At 54.7% G+C, this 20,168-nt stretch overlaps 1 protein-coding gene across 7 annotated transcripts; it reads left to right on the top strand.

Annotated features, from left to right (window-relative positions):
* The first annotated feature begins 8,034 nt into the window (after nucleotides 1–8,034).
* Nucleotides 8,035–19,643, top strand: GSS (glutathione synthetase). Of its 7 annotated transcripts, none has more exons than XM_080628226.1 (13): nucleotides 8,035–8,090; nucleotides 8,414–8,550; nucleotides 9,693–9,838; nucleotides 11,837–11,912; nucleotides 12,448–12,587; nucleotides 12,716–12,832; nucleotides 13,259–13,339; nucleotides 14,496–14,573; nucleotides 15,812–15,878; nucleotides 16,453–16,647; nucleotides 16,824–16,905; nucleotides 17,393–17,582; nucleotides 18,506–19,643. In XM_080628226.1, exons 2-13 carry the CDS (start codon nucleotides 8,422–8,424, stop codon nucleotides 18,627–18,629), a joined length of 1,425 nt encoding a protein of 474 aa, XP_080484352.1. In that variant the 5' UTR covers nucleotides 8,035–8,090; nucleotides 8,414–8,421; the 3' UTR covers nucleotides 18,630–19,643. The 7 variants fall into 7 exon arrangements, with proteins under 7 accessions (XP_080484352.1, XP_080484354.1, XP_080484353.1 ...); XM_080628227.1 differs by lacking the exon at nucleotides 8,035–8,090 and adding an exon at nucleotides 8,316–8,335; XM_080628230.1 differs by lacking the exon at nucleotides 8,035–8,090 and having other exon boundaries at nucleotides 8,411–9,182.
* The last annotated feature ends 525 nt before the right edge of the window (nucleotides 19,644–20,168 follow it).

Raw genomic sequence — 20,168 nt, forward strand, 5'->3', positions numbered from 1 at the left:
AGCTCCCTGAAATGCACTGGAGGCGAGTGCTGATTAGATAAAGACAATCTGCAGAGGGGCTATTTCGGGCATATTTCCATCCAGCGGGAATGTCTGTGCACAGTGGGGCAGGCGGAGGTGACAGGCCAGCGCTGCCGGTCCCACAGCAGCCCATAGCCCAGCCTGGCCAAGCAAGGCTCCCTCCAAAGCAAACCCACAAAGCCCCACAGCCCTGTCCCACCACAGCAAGGGAGGCAGCAGCCACCACCGCAGCACAGCTCACCATGCACCCCTCACACCAGCAGCAGATGGGTGCAGCATCAGTGCCACTGCAGGGGCCCCAGAGAGACTCCTGTGGGGCTCGGGATGGGGTTAGCACTGGATCCCCTCATCTCACAGCTCCGTGGGCACTTCCCAGCATGAGTGCTCTTCAGCCTGGATGTCCCATCCAGTGCTGGTTGCCTTGTCCTGAGCTGGCTGTCATTTGGCCAGGGGTGAAGTGCTGCCTCTAGAACCCTTCATGAGCATGCATGAATCTGCTGCTGCCATGAGCACCTTGGTGCAGTGTTGAGGTGCAGCTCACCATAGCATGAGGCTTGGGAAGCATGGGTACGCTGGAGGTTGACTCTCCAGACACCATGGTTGCACTGCGTGCAGGATGTCTCCAAAATGAGTATCAGGACTGAGAAGGTACCTGGAAGAGACATGATGTGCACAATCAGTGTCCAGAGTTAGCAAGTAAGGTCATACGTAGGCATGGAGACGGTGAGGTCACCTGGAGACTGGGACCATTGGAGAGGTTTTGTTTGTTTGCTTTGAATTTACCAGCTTTGAGGTTTAAGGAGCTCTATTCTGGGCATTGCCACTGTAAAGGAATGAAGGTTGTACCAAACACAGCAGAAATCACAGCAACGTCTGAGCCTTCAGTGAAGACACTTGAGGTTTTGGCAATGCACTTCAAAACAGTGAGAGCAAAGAGAATCTGTTCATTTGAATACTTAATAGCACCTTAACTGCAGCTGGCCTGCCAGGACAGACCCTGGTGCAGAGCAGCCATGGGGAGTCATGACCAAGAGCTGCTTTGGAGGCTGCAAGGGCGGTGCAGAGCCTGACCAGAACCAGAGCTGGGATGTGGTTCTGCCAGTCGGTGTGCAGGATCTGTCCCTGCAGTGCCCTACCTGGTCTGGTTTCAATAGCTGCTCAGAGAGCAGGTCCTTGGGGTGATCTCATCACAGCCCCCTGCTCTCTCCATCCCTCATGTACCTTTTCCTTTATTCCATAGGAAACTAGACTAGGGTGGTGTCTAGGACATAAGATGATGGAATTGGCTGCTCTGGGCTGGGACCTGCTTGGCTTTAGCAATGTTTTCTTGGCTTGATGAAGGCCATGGCTCAGCTCTCCTGGCCCATTGACCCAGCATTCTGCTCACCCCAGGCTCAGACACTGCTTGGCTCATCCTCCCCGCTGTGCTTGGTCATCAAGACTCACACTAGATTGGGCTCAGTCTATCTCATGGCAAGGGACCATTGTTCACAATGGAGTGGCAACAAACATAGGAGTTCTTCATGGGATCTGGTAGGCTTAGACCTTTCTCAAGGCTGGCTGTTATTGCAGGAAGGAGCAATGTTCTGCATGTCATCATGTCATGGCAGGAGACCTTCTCACCTCACTATGGCCCATCAAACAACATGGGCTTTTCTTTCTCCAAACTGCAGCAAATGTCTGATTCCAGGTTCCCAGCCTCTAGTTTGGATGCATCCTGGTAGGATGCCACCTTGCAGGCTTTGGCTTTCCCCTACAACATGTCCCTGCCCCTAAGCAAAGTCTGTCCAATGCGTTTGGGCTCAAGGGTTACCTTGAGCAGCCCAGTGGAGCAGCTGAGCTGGACACACACACACACAGCCCATGCTACCGCTCTTTGTTGGCCAGAGGGTGAAATAAACCCCCTTTAAAGCTCCCCCAGGAAGCAAGTCCTGGTGTTGGTGGGACTCTGGCCCAGGGGATGGGCTGCTGGGATGATGTATGGCCAGCATGGTGCTGTTGGGGCTGCTACAGGGACCTGCTCCCATGGCAGAAGGGATCAGCATCCACAGCCGGCTCAGCTCGGTAGCTCCAGTTTGCCTCTCTCCCAGTATGGTGCTATTTATACCTCTCTCCACAGCACTTCACGGCGCAGAAAGGCCTGGTGGAAGAGCTAAGGAAGTGAAATTACTTTGGGGAAGAAATGACACTACCCATTTATAAATAACCCGGGTTTCATTGATCTTTTAGATGCTCTCTTGGCAGAGAGTCCAATGTCATCGCTCCAGCAATGCAGACAATACTTGGGCATTGTTTTATTCTCAGTTACAGGGAAAAGGACAGCACCAGCTGCCTTTCTATCTTTAGCCCATGAGAGCACCCCTCAATTGTTCTGCACTTCAAACAATAGGCACACGTGTGGGGGTTTAAGATTGCTGGCCTTACCAGAGCATTTCGCATCGAAATACGGCCTTAGAGACAATAGATTTCTCTCATGCCCTGCCTGAAGCTGGTATTTATCCGACAGAGAAGCCAGGGTGCAAGAGCTCTGTCTTGCTGTTCTTGCGCATGCTGGGCCAGCGAGAGGTTCAGCTCCCGAGGGAGCCCTCTGAACCCTCTTCCATGAAAATAGCCCTATTGTTCTCTCTTTATTTGGCTGGTGCTGAGCATCGCATCATCCCTCCGCTCCTGGGGTCAAGTTAATGGCTTTGGTATGGCTCTACTTCAAAAATGAGTTGCATTAATGCACAAAGAACCTGAGACACCACAGAGCTGGCCAAAACCTCAGGCTGGGCTCAGCTGGTTTCTTTGCAGCTGGAAGAGCAAAGGAGAATTGGGGGGTTATTTGGTTTGCCCCCCTTACAGAGTGCCAGGGCAAGCGAGTGTGCCTGCGAGCAGTGGAGGAGCCACTCTGTGCAGCACGGAGGGGCAGCCACGCACCCAGCTCTGCCCCAGCCCGTCAGCTGCAGTGGATCAGATGCCAGTGCATACCTCAGCAGTGCTGTGGGCAAAGGATCTGCTCGCTTGCTGGTGGCTCTGCAGTGCCCTGGTGCCCATCTGATCTGCCCTGCACAGCTGGGGGGACCTGGGCTCTGCCATGGGCATCCTGTGTGGATGTGGCAGCAGGGGCGATGTACCTGCCGCAGAATTCCTGTTCATGTGTCAGGAGTGAGAAAAGCAGGGTCATGTCAGAGCTATTTATTCCCCCCACGCACCCCACTGTAGCTGATGCTGTATTGAGTTTCAATTGTCTGAGCCTTGGGCAGCCTCGGAAAGGGAACGCGACATCCCAAAGCCACAAAGCCCATCTTTAAAGGCTCTTTCCCAGCCAGAGGAGAGGTTTACATGTATAAAGTGCTTTTCTTTAAACTTTGAGGGACTCTATTTTTAGCAAACAAAGATAATGTCCCAGTTGCTGTTGTTCATCTTTTGTTGCATGTAACATGCCAAATACTTACCGTGTCTGCCATATTCTTTTATCATGTAACCTTCTCCGAGCTGCTCTGTGGCTCTCTTACGTTGCAGCAGAGATTATGGGCTATCTGCACGTACAAATCCTTCCCGGGCTACTGGAAAAGGTTTCATTGTCCAAACTGAATTTGGGAAAGAGAAAGAAAAGGCAAGTCACAGCTCTCTGTAAAGACATTTCCCAGCTGAGCAGGCTGCGTTTGTTCTGGGAGCTGCCAAGGACAGGGCAGCACCATTTACCAACCTCCTGCAATGAAATCGTTTTTTGCTTAGAAACTCAAGCTTTTTATGCCCTTTCTGAGACTCTCAGAGCAAACATAGGAGGGGACTTAGGACCCTGACAGGACTGAGGATTGAGAGGGGAAATGCTTCTGTTTGAGTAAACTCTGTCTTTTTGCATCATCATTAAAGCTCTTGGACTTTGTTCCTCATTTCCATCCCTTGGCGAGCGTGTGGATGAATCACTTGCCCTGTGATGGGGTCTGAGCAGGCTCCAGGCACAGGGCAGTTTTCCAGCAAGACAAGACTGGATCATCAGTCCGCTTCCAAATTTACAGCCTGGATCTGTACTAACAAAGGTGTGAATCCACAGCCAATGATCAAAGGGACAGCAGAGAGGAAAACGAAAGAGACAAGGCGGGTGTATTAAAGAGCTATAACCACAGAGCTTCATTTCAGTGACTCAAGAGGCTTGCAATGACCTGGACAACTTCAGGCAGTGGTAATAGGATAAAGAGCCAGGCATCTCCCAGCCTGTCCTGGCCACCAGTGATAATCTGCCTACGGAGGGCAACCAAGTGCTCAGTGCTTGCTGGAGAAACCTCTCCACCATGGACAGGCCTGTCCCAGGGTCAGGGGCTGCCTTTGCACCCTCCTCTTAATGCCTACAGCTGTGGGTGCCCCTGCCAGGGGCTCTCCCTTGCTGCCACAGAGTGAGGGCATGAGCAGCACATGTGTGAGCTGGCACCCTCCTCAGCTGTGCTCTAGGGTAAAACGTGTATGTATGTAGCATAGAATCATGGAATCCCAGCCTGGTTTGTGTTGGAAGGGACCTTAAAGCTCCTCAAGTTCCAACCCCTGCCACAGGCAGGGACACCTTCCACTGGAGCAGCTTGCTCCAAGCCCCTGTGTCCAACCTGGCCTTGAACACTGCCAGGGATGGGGCAGCCACAGCTTCTCTGGGCACCCTGGGCCAGCGCCTCAGCACCCTCACAGGGAAGAGCTTCTGCCTAAGAGCTCATCTCAGTCTCCCCTCGGGCAGGTTAAAGCCATTCCCCTTGGCCTGTCCCTACAGGCCCTTGTCCCAAGCCCCTCTCCAGGTTTCCTGCAGCCCCTTTAGGCACTGGAGCTGCTCTCAGGTCTCCCCTTCAGGAGCCTTCTCTTCTCCAGGCTGCCCCAGCCCAGCTCTCTCAGCCTGGCTCCAGAGCAGAGCTGCTCCAGCCCTCGCAGCATCTCCATGGCCTCCTCAGGTCTCCATTCACAGCCTCTTCGCAGTCAGACGGGTCAGGAACACTCCTGTGCACACAGGTTCCAGGGTGAGGACTCGCTGTGGGGTTGGTGCAGTTCTAGGCTTGGTGCTGCCTTTGCTGCTGGGTAACAGTGGCTCTTAGGGCAGACGGGAAACCGAGGCAAAGGATAAAGCCACAAAGTCATCAGTAAGTCAGTGACCAAGCAAGGAAAGGATCCCCTCTCCCTCCCAGGCAGTCCAGCAATGCATCATACAGCTCTGAGGCATCTTACACCTCTCTTGGGTCATGAAGGTGATAAGGATGTCTCCATCCTGAGAGGTTTCAGGGCTTGGCTAAGGAAAGCCATAGCAACCCTGATCAGTGCTAGGGATGGTCCCACTGTGAGCAGGAGGTGGGTTAAATATGAGCCCCTTCCCTCGCTCTTTCCCTGACACGAGGAAATGTCCAAGCCAATCCCTGCTCGTGGAGCAGACAGAAAAGTATCCACAGGCAAGGCATTGGAGTCAATGAAATAATTCACAACTTCCCACAGTTTCTGAGCATCATATGTGGATTAACTTGTTCTGCTGCTCGTACAGAGCTGCATTAGTGACAAATTAAGTCCAAATAAAGATCATAGAATCATAGAATCATAGAATAGTTAGGGTTGGAAAGGACCTTGAGATCATCAAGTTCCAACCCCCCTGCCATGGGCAGGGACACCTCACACAAAACCATGGCACCCAAGGCTCTGTCCAACCTGGCCTTGAACACTGCCAGGGATGGAGCATTCACAACCTCCCTGGGCAACCCATTCCAGTGCCTCACCACCCTCACAGTAAAGAATTTCTTCCTTATATCCAATCTAAACTTCCCCTGTTTCAGTTTGAACCCGTTACCCCTTGTCCTGTCACTACAGTCCCTGATGAAGAGTCCCTCCCCAGCATCCTCAGATGTAGATCTGAGGCTGGTGCTCAGCCATTGTTCTGCTGGCTACACGCAAGCACCACACAACCAGCAAGCAATTACTTCAAACCTTCATAACAGAGGTCACAAACCAAGTCCAGACCCACTGCTTTTGTTGGGACCTCACAGTTTCATCATGAATGTGCTGTGAAAATGCTTAAGTAACTACATTACCCCAGTAGCTACCCAAACAGCTGCCTTGGAATGACAATAAAACTTTTTTATGCTGTTGTGTTGATGGTACCTTACTGGCAAATGAGTTAGAATTGGTTTATTTATCACTTTTATTACACTTATGACACATTTTACTACACTCATCATAAGGGCAGAGAGTTAGGACTGACAGTCCCTTTGCATATTGAAACAAAAAAGTAAGAAGGACCTGGTTTGGTTTGGATTTATTTACACATAAATCAACTTTATCTGTTGCTAAGCCAGACGCGTTCCTGCAGAACTACCCCCTCGATTTGTCACGCTGCCATTTCCAGCCCCATTGCTGGGAAATGAGCATCTTGCAAGTCTATGAAACTGCTCTGAAACCTGAGATTTACCAGATGTACTCAACTGAGGAGGCACAGAACAGCCCCCAGCCTTGGATCTGTCCGGAACATGAGCAGAGAGCAACCCTATCTGCTGAGGAACCCAAAGTCAGCACAAACACTCATCTAAAGAGGGAGAAAAGATCAGCTTGCATTATGCCGTGGGGCATCCTGGAGACTGCTGAGGCCCTGGGAGCCTCCGAACTGCAGCACAGCACATGGCCAGGGACATCCCATGGGACACCCGGGTGCTCTCAACACTGGGAACAAGGGGGACTGCATCCAGGTACCCCCGGCCACCCTGTCCCCAGGTCCTGCTGGTACAGCGCAGCAAAGGGATGTGGGCAATGACGATGTTGAAGGAATGGAAAACATGAAAATGCTTCCAGCACCAGATCAGTTTGGGCTCTTTATTTCCAATTCCAGACTTGTAGAGCGTCTGTCTTTCTCTGATTGCAAAGGGCAAATTTCAGCTCCTGCAAAGGCAAGGACGGCACAGCTTCAGTACAGAAGGAAGTGTCAATGAGTTAACATGGAATCATAGACTCTCAGACCGGTTTGTGTTCAAAGGGACCTTAAAGCTCATCCAGCTCCAACCCCTGCCATGGGCACGGACCCCTTCCACTGGAGCAGCTTGCTCCAAGCCCCTGTGTCCAACCTGGCCTTGAACACTGCCAGGGATGGGGCAGCCACAGCTTCTCTGGGCACCCTGTGCCAGCGCCTCAGCACGCTGAAAGGGAAGAACTTCATCCTTAGATCCAATCTAAACTTCCCTTCTTTAAGTTTGAACCCGTTACTCCTTGTCCTGTCACTACAGTCCCTGATGAAGAGTCCCTCCCCAGCATCCTTGTAGCCCCCTTCAGACACTGGAAGCTGCTCTGAGGTCTCCACGCAGCTTCTCTTCTCCAGGCTGAACAGCCCCAACTTTCTCAGCCTGTCTCCATACAGGAGGTGCTCCAGTCCCCTGATCATCCTTGTGGCCTCCTCTGGACTTGTTCCAACAGCTCCATGTCCTTTTTATGTTGAGGACACCAGAACTGCACACAATGCTCCAAGTGAGGTCTCACGAGAGCAGAGCAGAGGGGCAGGATCACCTCCTTCGACCTGCTGGTCACGCTCCTCTTGATGCAGCCCAGAATACGGTTGCTTTCTGGGCTGCGAGCGCACACTGCAGCCGGCTCATGTTCATTTTCTCATCGACCAACACCCCCAAGTCCTTCTCTGCAGGGCTGCTCTGAATCTCTTCTCTGCCCAACCTGTAGCTGTGCCTGGCTTAGGCGGAGAAGAGATTCAGAGCAGCAGATAATTGATTAATGTCAGATAACTAATCTCAGGTCAGTTGCTGAGCAGCAGACGGGACAGGGGTGCGCTCTGCCCCCCTCCCTGGGCCGGGACAGGCAGAGCTGTTAATGAAGATGGCGATCATCACCTTGAGATCCCGCTGCACACCAGCACCCTCCTTACGTCACAACGTGACGTCACACCTCCCCGTGACGCACCCCCGCTCCCGCCACTTAGCCCCTCCCACAGCGACGTTTCCCCGCCCCCGCGCGTGCCGTTCTCCCACGCTGATTGGTCGGGTGCACTGCCAATCCGCGTCCGGGGCGGGGCGAGAGGGGAGCGCTGTCCAATCGCGTGCCGCGGCGGCGGGCCGCAGCGGTGGGGACAGGTGAGGAGCCGGCGGGGGCTGCTGCGGGGCGGCGGTCGGGTACCGGGATCAGGGCCCAGGCCTCAGGGCGGGTCCGCTGCTGGGCCGGGGCCTGCCTGGAGCAGGGCGGGATGTGGCGGCCGGGCCCTCCGCAGGCCGCGGGGATGCCGCATGGGCCAGCCTGAGGGAGCCGCGGCCTCGGGCTGTGTCAGCCCGCGGTGCCGGTCCTGAGGCGTGGTCTGGTGCCGGGGCTGGGCCGTGCTGAGGTCTGCGGGCCGGGCCGCGCCGCGCTGTTTGCCGAGGCAGCTCCGGCCCGGGTGTGTGACTGTGCTGTGCCCCCGCAGCGCCGAGCATGGCTGCGCCCTGGGAGGACGTGCTGCGGGACAGACCCGCCATCCAGGAGGCCGCGGCGGTGGCGGTGGACGCGGCGCTGCTGCAGGGCGTGTTGATGCGGACCGAGGGGCAGCCCAACGCCTCCGATGTAAGTGCCAGAGCGCAGGCACGGGACGGGTTCGGTCCCGCCGCGGTGTGAGTCAGCAAAGCCAGAGGAGCGCGGGAGGAGCCGGCTGTCATCCTGGGGGCTGAAGCCCGACAACCTGAGGCTTAACTCACCCCCCATCCTGCTGATGAGCGCATCTCCCTGAGACACAGCCCTGCAATACCGTTCCAAGGAGAGGGATAGATCCGGAAATTTTTGGGATTGGAGAGATTGCCAGGAGCCTGCATGTGGGTGGTGGTGCGAGTTCATCCCTCACCCAGCCTCTGAGCACCCCACTGAGCCTTTGAACCAGGAGAGCATCTCTTGCAGAGAGTGCTCCCTGGGGGTGGCTGATGTGTGGGCTTACCTCTGGTGAATCCCGGGCAGCCGGCTGGGGTGAGGGTGTTGATGGGGGTCTCGGCCTGCTGGAGGGGGATCTGGTGAAGGGTCTCAGAGGAGGATGTACCCCTGTGCGGGAGGGGTGGGACACTGTCAGGGATGGGTCTCTGAGGAGCTTGGGGGCAAGCAGGGAGCTGTGCTGGTACCTGGCAGGGGTGCAAGGAGGGAGGTCTCCACCATGAGGACTGCTCCTTGATGTCAACCCCCTAGTCAGAGCTCTGAAGGAACCTCAAAGGGTGAGAGGAAGAGGGAGCTTGGAGAGGCCGAACACGCTGCCAGGGTCCCTTGTCATGTGTAAAAGTCAAGGGGGATTGGGAACTTCTCTCTGGTGTCATATTTTGGCTTTGAGGGTGGGCCTGTGCCTGAGCTGTGGGGTCTGGAATCACCCCTGGGACTCAAAGATCAAAGGCAATGACTGAGAAAAACTAGGACTGGCAAATTCCCCTTAGCTCTAAACCAGAGGCATTTTGGAGACAGTGCTTTCCAGTTGAAGTAGAAACAGGGCATCCTTAGAGAGAAGCAGTCACCCAGCTTGAGCTGTGGAGCAGCTGCTACTGCAGTCCCTGTGGATGCTCTTCAAGCAAAGCCCTCAAAAGCCAGGGGTCAGCAGGGTTGAGCCATGTGTCTGTCAGGGTGCACCCAAGAGGGCTTAGGATGGCTTCAGCCTTCACAAAAGCAGAGGCAGCCCCTCTTCAGTCCCACTTAAGCTGCACAGACCTGACCTCTTTGCTGCTGCATCTTTGCAGGTGGTGAATTTCGCTCCCTTCACACTGTTGCCATCTGCAGTACCCAGTGCCCTGTTTGAACAAGCATACGCTGTTCAGCAAGATTTTAACATGCTGGTGGATGCTATTAGTCAAAACAAGGAATTTCTGGAGCATACTCTGGCCAGGTAACGCTCTTTCATGGTGCATTTTAATGAACTATTTTAAATGCAAAGCATTTACCACCTTTCAGCATTCCCACCTTCCATCCATTCATGTCCTTCACCTGAGGCAGGCACTCCTGTCCTCTGCAGAAAGTGTATCCTTTCCTGCATTATTTGTCCTAAGATTAATCCCCATCAAGTCTCTGTGTTTTGAGGTCTTCTTGGGCCTCAGGAGATGGAACATCTGGCCAAGAGGTGACTCCCTGCAATGATCTTCAGTTTTGCCAGTGCTTCAAGGTTGTGAATTCTTATTGTGAGCTTGATAGTCCCTGGGCCTTAAATTCAGATTGCTGGGTCCAATAACCACCAGCTCTGCCTGCTGTTATGAAGAGGTGTTTGTCCTCCTGCCATCCTTCTCTGTGCTCAGACACCCCATGTCTCCTGCTCTCCCAGCCATGCTGGGAAGGTGATCCAAAAGCTCTGGGTGATGGAGCGACCATCCCTCACTGTGGAACCCATAATCCATAGGGCTGATGCTTCCACAAAACCCGTTTCCCTTCCTGCTATCTGTGGGAGTGCTGCTGGTGTGGAGGTGCTGACACCTCTCTGGCACTGGGACAACGCAAAGGAGACTTTTCCAGCATCCTTCTTGTTCTGGCCTCTCAGAGCTGTTAAATGCTTGTGCCTGTTCCAGAGCTGGCTGCAGCCAGAGCTTGTGGGGACATGCTTATACCTGTGGTGAAGGAATGCAGCGCCTGGGGCTTGGGTGCACTTGGTGCCTGCCTTGTGCTGCCTCCTGTGCATTGTCTCAGGGCAGCTCCTTGGAGGTGCTGCTCACCACTGGCTCAGGGATTTGGGATCCTGAAGAAAAGCCAGACCTTCTCTAGCAGGGCCACTTGGTACCACAGTGTGTGGGATTTGGAAGCCCACAGGGTGGGGATTCGATGAAGCTGGTAAAGCTTCCTCTATGAGCTGTGCGTGCAGGCCCAGAGGGACTTTTCATTCCTTTCCTGTGTGCAGAATTCTGCTGTGTTCCTTTGCTTTTGCTTGTCTCTTGCCCTGCAAACGAGTCACCTCTGCACATGGTGCTTTTTGTAGAGTGCAATGCTGAGCAAAGCACGTTTGTGTTGTGGTTATACACCCTTGATGAGGAGTGCTTTCATGGTGAGATGCTTAACAGTGCTGTAGGACCTGATTTAGCCACAGCCCTGCTGTTTGTGCTGGGGGGTGTCCCTGGGAAGGTTTTGTTTGTGGAGAAGCGTGATTCAGAGATATCTCCAGGAACTCACCAACAACGTTGAGGAATTCTTTATTGTGGCGCCGGGAGACACGGGGGCTAGCTCCTCCTAGCGTGTCTCAGCCGAACCTCAGACTGTGGTTATATTGTTGCTTAGCATGCATATTCATTAAACGTCATACATATTCATTAACCATCTGAGAGCCGCTTTACATCATTCCACGCCCATTTTCACATGCGCACAACAACGTGGTAGTGGTCTTTTGGGAGTCGTTTACTTCTTCCAACAATCTTCATCACTTCTGGCAGTCTTTGAAACACACGCAGTAGATAATGCTTACATCAGCTTAATTGGTTCGGTAACTGCAGACATAATCATCCTGTCCTTCTATTTATCAGTTAGCTTAGCTGCAGCCCATCCTGGACATCTGCTAGGTTCAGATACTCTTTATCTACACGTCCTGTTTTTCTATCCTGTTTTTCTTACACTCATTTTTGTACTAAGGTCATAAGGACCTAAAACTACGTCAGCTACAATGGTTTATCTTATACAAGGATTCTCATTATGTTCTCTAGCTGCACTCTGCTATTTTTTTTTGTGAAACATATACCTCAGTTATTTTCCATTGCTACTGCTACAAAGCCATCAAACTTAATGTTACTTAAAACTGATTTTACTTATTTACAAAGGTTTGTGTTTCATTTTGTGACTCCTTGTCTCGAGTTAACTTCTTTGTTCCTCTGTGACAGTGTAAGGGGCTGATGTGATGTGTGTTCCTCTCTAGCACCATCAAGGTGGATGACTTCACAGCTCGACTCTTCAGGATCTACACACAAGTTCTGGAGGAAGGCTTGGCTCAGGTACCTGCCAGGAGACCCCCCCCAGTGCTCAGTGTCCCTCTGCACCGTGGTGGCCTTGCCTGGGCTCTGTCTGCAGGCTTGCTGCTGCTTGGGACTGTCCCCTGGTCAGCCAGGTCACTCCAACACCACAATGTCTTGGGTACAGCCTGTGACCTCAGGACTTTGCCCTGTTTGATGGTCGTGCCCTTTGGTTAGTGCTGCTGGAAGCAGTCAGGCCTTGACTGGGAGGGTTTAATATGTCTTTGTCCTCTGGGAACCTAAGGAGAGTGCAGGGATGCGTTCCACGTCAGGACCTGTGCTGACAGGCTCTCCCTGCACAACCTCCTTTACTCTAACAAGTGTTAACTCCTTGGAGTGCTAAGGAGGGCGGTGGTTCCTAAGCAAGGGCCAAAGCACCCATGGGCATGGCTTGCAGGGGTTTGTATCAACGTGAAGGTGACTGGATCTGTCCCAGGAGGATTTTGAAGCAAGGTCATCCAAGGGATTTGCAATTAAAGGCATCAGGAGCCCCCACTTCACCTCCCCTTTGTTCCAGTCTGTGTTTTTAGGCATAAATCGCTCTGATTACATGTTTGACTGTGGGGTGGATGGGCCACCAGCTCTGAAGCAGATAGAAATAAACACCATTGCTGCCAGCTTTGGAGGCCTCACCTCCCGCACTGTGGCGGTCCATGGGTAAGGCAGCATCTCCGGCCTGTGCTGCAGCAGCTGTATGCATGGCCTGTCTCTGCATGCTCCCAACCTCCTGCTCCCTGTGACTGGCCAGGGGCTCTCATGCCATTGAAGAGTTCTTTGTTCCACAGGCAGGTGTTGAAAGTGCTGGGAAAGCCTCAGGAGGCATCACGTCTGCCACCCAACAACCCATCCAGAGGCCTTGCCTTGGGTATTGCCAAAGCCTGGGAGCTCTACGGCTCTCCAAGGTAAGGAGAGAGGAGGTGCTGGAGGCTGCTCTCGTCTGCCCTGAGGATGCATGTGTTTAGGTTTGAAACTGTGCTTTCTGTTTGCAAGACGAGCTGCTCTCAAAGCCTGGGACACCCTGGAAAGAGCACTGGGTAGTCTTAGCGCACAAAGCTGCTGTGTCCCAAAGGCAGAGAGGGGCAGAACCCTGGAGGAGTTGTGGGGTTCAGTAGCCCTTCACAGAGGTTGCTTCTCCTCCTGCCCTTGAGCGCATGCCCTGCACTGGTTTGGTTGTTACACAGGAGCAGTGCTGCTCTCTGTTTGCATGCTGACCCATAGGGACACTGGTGAAAACGAGCAGGAGCAATGCAGGAAGCTCACAGAGTTGGCATTCTTGGGTGCACATGGAGTGTTTCTGAGTTCAATGATGGCCTTGGTGTTTCTTCCAGTGCTGTCGTGATGTTTCTGGTGGAGAAAGTCCAGAGGAACATTTTTGATCAGCGATGTGTAGAAAATGAGCTTTGGAACAGGTAAAGGTTGGATTTTCCTGGGATGAGAAAGGAAGGAAGTGGTACAGGCTTGGAAAAGGGAAGCAGAGTGAGCTGCTGCCAGATTGTGGTGTTTCCCTCGAGGCAGCTTTTGGGGTGTCTCCAGGCTCTCCAGCAGGCACTAGGAGTGAAGGAGCAGGCCAGGGAAAGGTGGAGGTGTGCAGAATCCATTTGCCACTCACGGATAAAGTCAAAACACTTTTAGTTTCTGGGGCTGTGAGAGGCCACATGTTGGTATGTAACAGGGCAGCCTTTATCTTGGACTTTGCTCTGCTATGCAGCTCTCTCAGCATTCCTTCAGTGGCCTCCTGCCCAGGCTCAGCGCCCACCTTCATCTTTTCACCAACTTCCTAAAGCCTCTCACCAGCTCTTTGCTGGAAATACCAGCAGCATCAAAGCCTCTGGTCTCCAGGGCTGATTCCTTGCTGATATTAAGCCTGTGTAGTCCTCAGAGTTGCACCAGTGGTAGCTTTGTTGTGTGCCCCATCTCTTAGATAGAGACTGTAAGGAGCAGAGCAGGTTAATGAGGGTCCTGCTTGCCTGTGACTCGGGAATTGGCACAGAGCATTTCATGAAAGCTTAAATAATGAAGCTCCAAAGCAGAAGGAATCAACGTGGCCTTGGAGGGAAGCACTGGGGAGAAGGAGGTGTTCAAAGGGTTAGCCCCGGAGCAGTGCTGGGGTGGTGGGAGGTGGATCCCGTATCGTGCAGTGTCTCCACATCAGCAGCTCCACACTGCCGCTGTGTGGAGGAAAGGCTGGAGAGCAGGAAGGAGGTAGATAAAACATGGGGGAAGTCGCTGTCTGCAGCTCTTGGCTTGGAAGGCAACAGTGGGTGAATCTGTTGTGTAGGGATAAAAACCCCAGACTACCAACTTGTCTTAGAAGCCCTTTAGGAGATGAAAGGGGAGATGGAGAAATCCAGGGGTTCAGGGACATGTTCTGCTTCCTATAGTATCTGGGTGGGAAACACAGGAGAGGTGCTAAAACCTGGGACTGGTTTGCCCTGTAGGATTCCTCTGGCTCTAGTGTAAAGCCTGTGAAGGAGCCTCCAGCTCCTCCTTGCTGGAGCCACTGGCTCCACCTCTGATTCCCAGTTCAGTGCCCTGCTGGTGACTCTCCCACTCCTCTCTTGACAGGAATATCCGGGTCATCAGGAAGCGCTTTCGGGATGTGTTTGAGAAGGGCTCTCTGGATGAGGCCAGGAGGCTGTATATGTGAGTATGAGCCAAGGTGCGCATCCCGGCTCTGTGTTGGGCACACGGGGCTGCAATGGGAATGTTCAGCCAAAGCTGGTGGGATGTTCTGAGTGTCAGTAGTGCCTTTCTGAGAGTACTTCTCCTCCATACTCCAGGCTGCTACTTCCCCTTAGGGCTGGAATGATTTGTTTGCATTCACACACCAATCCCTTACAGCTGGAAATGCAATTTCCCTCCTTCAAGGAACAGCCATTAGAGCTCTGTGGGATCTTCAGTTCCTCCACATACATCTGCTAGGAGAAGTCCTGGCTGTTCCAGAGGCTTCCCCAAAGCCATTTCCTGTTTACTGCTCACATAGGGGTCTGTCAGTGGGTGCTAGGGTGCTGGAGGAGGAAGCATCCCACGTCCTCATGCTATCTGTTGGATTTGAATTCACTCAGCATCTTGCTGTCTCCCTATGAAGGCCTGTGCAGGTCACAGGCTCCAAGTGCTGGCCATTGGTCCCAAGTGGGACATTTGTCCTGTTTCCAGGTACTGTGTTTGCAGCTGTACAAGCCCAGAGGAAGCTATGGTTTCATGGCAGTGTTTTTACTGTAGTTAGGCTGGTTTTTCCCTGGTTTGACCTTTGGTGCCTCTGCTGTGTTTAATTAACAAACACATTTGTCATTGCCAGACAGTTGAAGTGTATCCACTGCACTTCCTCAGAGCATCCTCTCCTCTCCCTGCTGAATGCCTTTACACTTACACTGCCAGCAGGTTCTGTGCTGCTTTCCCTGAGCACATGCAGGGTGGCCCAAGTTTGGGTGCGTGGTGCTGCAGGGGTGCTGGTGGCCCTGCCCTGGCGGGGTGATTTGGTGCCTGGGCAGGTTGTGGAGTTGATGTCCTGCCTTGGATTGCCACTGGAGAAGGACCCTGTTCCCTCCCAGCTTCCAGCATCTCCCAGGCCTGGCTCCTGGTGGCAAAAGCTATTGAAAAGTAAGGATCTTCCGTCTGTGCTGGCTGGAGCCTCGGAGGCTGTGGCTGGTCATGGGCAGAGGTGAGGTGTCAGCTCCCTGTGTCTCAGGCAGGCGGCTGGGGTGCAGTGGAGCAGAGCAGGGGCTGGCAGCTTCCCCTGACAGAGCCAGGCAGGAGCAGAGCAGCCTGGGAGAAGGGGCGAATGGTGGAATGTTGCCTCCTGACTCCACTGCAGCCCCCTTGGTGCTGGGGTTCGGGCAGGGGTGGCCTGGTTCTGTGAGTGCCTCTGGTTTGTGTTCCAGGGACGGGCAGGAGGTAGCAGTGGTGTACTACAGAGAGGGCTACGTGCCAAGCAACTATGACGAGCAGGTCAGTGCTGACCCCTCTGCTCCAAAAAGCCACCCATGCTCTGGCCTTGTCAGTGAGTGTGAAGTGCCCTGTGATCCCCGGGGCATGTGTGCTGTCCGGGAGGGTTGGGGTTAGTCCTGTCCCACGTGGCTGATGGCATTGGGAAGCTGTGACGCTGCAGTGATATGGGTGTCCCTGGCATACAGTAAGCAAAACGAGTGGCTTTCTTACTGCAGCACTGAACTGCTTCTGTACAATAGGGGTTAGCACAGGTATTAGCACCAGCTTAAAGGGTTTAGGCTTGATCTACAGACTGCACTCTCCTCTGCTATAGGGCTATTAGGCTGCAGCTAATACAGACCAGATCTTGCTGTTGCCTGCAGGTGGCAGCACTGGAGAAGCTGGGAAGGGGGTGGCGGCAGAGGAGGTGGACCAGTGGTGGTGGGAAATCCATGTGTGCATCTCCAAGATGCTGTTCCCATCCCGGGCAGGCAGGCAGGGAGGAGGCAACTCATATACCCGTAACTGAACAGAAGGGAGTGGAGAGAAGCTTTAAACCTTCGCTCATGGGACGGTCACTCTTTTTGTGCCTCAGAACTGGGAGGCTCGGCTGCTGCTGGAGAGGTCCCGGGCAGTGAAGTGCCCTGACATTGCCACCCAGCTGGCGGGCACCAAGAAGGTGCAGCAGGAGCTGAGCCGCCCGGGGACTCTAGAGCGGCTGCTGCCCGGCCACGCTGAGGCAGTCACGAGGATCAGAGCAACCTTTGCTGGGCTCTACTCCCTGGACATGGTGAGTGGGGCGGTGCAGGAACAGACAAGCAGGCATGCGCTTGGCCTGTGGGATGTTTCTCTCTGGTTAAGGAGATGCTGTGGTCCTCGAGGGACCCTGTTGATCCTGCTCACAGGGGGGTTCCTGGGGAGCCCCTGCTCCTTCCTCATGCTTTGCTGTTTCATCCTCCCTGGCAGGGTGCTGAGGGGGACAAGGTGGCTGCTATGGCTATCGCCGACCCCGACCGCTTTGTGCTGAAGCCGCAGCGAGAAGGTGGAGGTATGAGCTGAGCCCATGTGGGGCTTCACTGCTGCTCATGCTGGAGCAGGAGAGGTGATAGCTCTGTGGTGGCTCCTGGTCCTCTGCCAAGGGGGTTGGAACTGGGCGATCCTTAAAGTCCTTTCCAACTCAAACCAGTCTGGGATTGTGTATTAGGCAAAAACTCTTCCCTGTGAGGGTGCTGAGGCGCTGGCACAGGGTGCCCAGAGAAGCTGTGGCTGCCCCATCCCTGGCAGTGTTCAAGGCCAGGTTGGACACAGGGGCTTGGAGCAAGCTGCTCCAGTGGAAGGGGTCCCTGCCCGTGGCAGGGGTTGGAGCTGGATGAGCTTTAAGGTCCCTTCCAACACAAACCCATCTATAAAAGATGGGTGGAGGAGCTGGGCTATGGGGAGCCCCAGGCTGGGTCTCTGGCTGCTGGGGCTGCATAGCTGGGGCCAGGGGGTTCTGCTGTGCTGGGCAGTCCTTGACTTGCTGGTTTTGTTGCCAGGGAACAACCTCTATGGTGAAGATCTCAGGCAGGTTCTGGAGAAGATCAGAGACAGCCCTCAGAGAACCTCCTACATCCTGATGGATAAGATCAAGCCACGGCCAGCCATGAATTACCTGCTGAGGGCTCACAGCCCCCTGCAAGAGTCCGAGTGCATCTCAGAGCTGGGGATTTTTGGTGTCTATGTCAGGTGAGAACGTGCTTGTACTGCAGATGCTTTCCTGCCCCAGACAGCACTGGGGTTGGGAGCATTCTCCTCTCTGCACTGGGAGCACAGCAGCAGGGCTGATGCCTGCGGGGAGGTGGAGGTGCAGGAACAGCCCTGGCCGTGCAGCCTCTGCCCTGGTTGCAGCTCCGAGCACTGCTCAGACCCTGCACTGCTGCTCTGGCCCCACTGCCAGTGAGCTGGTGCTGGCAGTGATGGGTGTAACAGCCACATGGAGCTGCAGTGTTCACCCGTGCTCTCTGGGAGCGCTGCTCAGGTCTCTGGTGCAGCCATGTGCTTCTCTAAAGCCCTGGTTAGAGCAGGAGTACCTGAAGGCTGAATTTTAACCCTAAGTAGCTGCTGCTTTTGTTTAAAACCCTCGTAGGCCCATTGAAATGGTTCCAGAGCTGCTAAATTCAAGTCCTTCTGGTATAATTTTAGACACAAATGTACTCTGGCAGCATTCAGAACCTGGCACTGTCTGTGCAGTCACCCAAAGCACCACTGAGGGAAGGCACAGAGAGGGCAGGGCACAGCTCTGCTGTGTGCAGACACCTCTGCATCAGCCCTGGGGGTTTTACCTGCCCTGCACTGGGGTAGGGAACACAAATCCCACCATCCAAGCTGAAATTAGACCAGGTTGGATATAAGGCAGCAGTTCTTCCCTGTGAGGGTGCTGAGGCACTGGCCCAGGGTGCCCAGAGAAGCTGTGGCTGCCCCATTCCTGGCAGTGTTCAAGGCCAGGTTGGACACAGGGGCTTGGAGCAAGCTGCTCCAGTGGAAGGGGTCCGTGCCTGTGGCAGGGGTTGGAGCTGGATGAGCTTTGAGGTCCCTTCCAGCCCAAGCCAGGCTGTGACTCTGCCATCAGCTCTGTGCTGCGCGGTGCTCACCTGCCCTTTCCTTTGCAGACGGGGCTCGGAGCTGGTGCTGAACAAGGCCGCGGGGCACCTCCTGCGCACGAAGGCAGTGGAGCACGCGGATGGGGGGGTGGCGGCGGGGGTGGCCGTGCTGGACACCCCATACCTGGTGTGAGGAGGTGACCCCCTCCTGCTGCTGCCTCAGGAGCTGAGCTGCCCCAGGCTGTTCTTGGGGTGCGCTTGCCAAGGCCTGCCCTGCTGGGGATGGTGAGGAGGGGTGGGAGGACACCGCTGCTCAACCGCCCCATGGACCAGCCCCAGCTTCTCTGCACGACAGAGGGGCTCCCCTGCACATGTCCTTGCCCCTGCGCATCCCACCCGTGGCCTCCCAGGACAGCACAGCTCTGGCTGTCCCTTGGGAGCCACAGCAGGCACTCATGCTGCTCCTGGTTGTGTGCTCCGTGATGCTGTTGTTCCTGGAGACACAAACCCAAAGCATGTTCCTGTGCCGCACGAGGCAGGCAGCAGTGCAGGCTGCATCTGAGACCCCCCAGTGATGATGAGGAATTGGAGCCTTTATCACTGTGTCCATAAACCCCAAATCCCCAGTGTCTCCCACTGCAAGTCCCGCACTGAGCAGCTCCCGCCTGGGCTGCTGCAGCACTTACAGCCCAAAGGGGTGTCAGGGAGCCCCAGCCTCAGTGAATGGTCCTGTGGGACCTGGGAGCTTTGTGCTGAGGAAGCAAAGGAACTGCAGGAGAGGCTGAGCGGGTGCAGCCTTGCTGCCGATGCTTCCCTCTGGCACCAGCACAGGGCACAACGTGTCACCCTCCAGGTTTCATGGGTTGGGAACAGCAGCAGTGCAGGGATGTGGGCCCAGCCTCTCCTTCCCAAAGTCTTTTACTCTTCCTCCAGCCCCTCTTCCTCCTCAGCTGAGCAGTTCGAGGGGAAGCAATCACAATGCACCTTTCCAGCAGTGCCTTGGTTAAAGCAGCCTCAGCTCTACCCTTGTGGTGACACCAGAGGAGCAGATTAAAGCCACTATTCCTGAAGCCCGATTGTGCTGAGTGCCAGTGCAGCGCTGCTGCTGCCCCTGTGCACCTCAGTGGTCACTCCTGTGAGGGGGAGCGGTTCGACATTCCTGGGGGTTGTGGCACTGGGGGGGTGATTGCCCCCAGCCACACATTAAAACATGATGTGCAATCTGAGCACTGCTTCTGTGCCTGTTCTGTGTGATGCTGGGTGCAGAGGCTGCCTCCTGGGTGCCCGGGCTGCTTTGGGCAGGGGTCCACGTGTGCACAGCCCTTCTGTGTACCTTGAGCCCAGGGGTGGCTGAAGCCAGCCCATCCCTTTGTGCTCTGGGTGCACCGTGATGGAGGTGGGTCCTGGCATCGCAGCTGGTGTGAGGGCTGCCAGGTAGGACACGTCTCCAGGAGGAGATGCTGAGCCCGGAGCTGGGATGCAGTGAGCTGGAGCAGCAGGGGAAGGCGCAAGGTTGGACCAGTCATGAGGAGCAGGAGCACAGCGATGGAGCATGGCCCTGGAGCTGACACGGGACCACAGGGTGGAGGCAGAGGCTGGTACCCAGTGCTGTGCCCATGTGAGGACCAGGCCTGGTGTAGAAGCGAGCCCTGAGCTCCTGTGGGTGCTCAACTGCATCAGCGTCCTGTGGTGTTGATGTCAGATGGGTGTCACAGTCTTGTGAGCCTCAATG

The sequence above is a fragment of the Psittacula echo genome, assembly GCF_963264785.1.
Source record: "Psittacula echo genome assembly, chromosome: 12".
NCBI lineage: Eukaryota > Metazoa > Chordata > Aves > Psittaciformes > Psittacidae > Psittacula > Psittacula echo.

Excerpts from the sequence above, each read along its gene's own strand:
- GSS (XM_080628226.1), top strand. The coding sequence starts at position 8,422 with ATGGCTGCGCCCTGGGAGGACGTGCTGCGGGACAGACCCGCCATCCAG. Across the intron at positions 8,551-9,692 it reads GGCAGCCCAACGCCTCCGAT|GTGGTGAATTTCGCTCCCTT; the intron begins GTAAGTGCCAGA and ends GCATCTTTGCAG. Across the intron at positions 12,588-12,715 it reads CGCACTGTGGCGGTCCATGG|GCAGGTGTTGAAAGTGCTGG; the intron begins GTAAGGCAGCAT and ends TTTGTTCCACAG.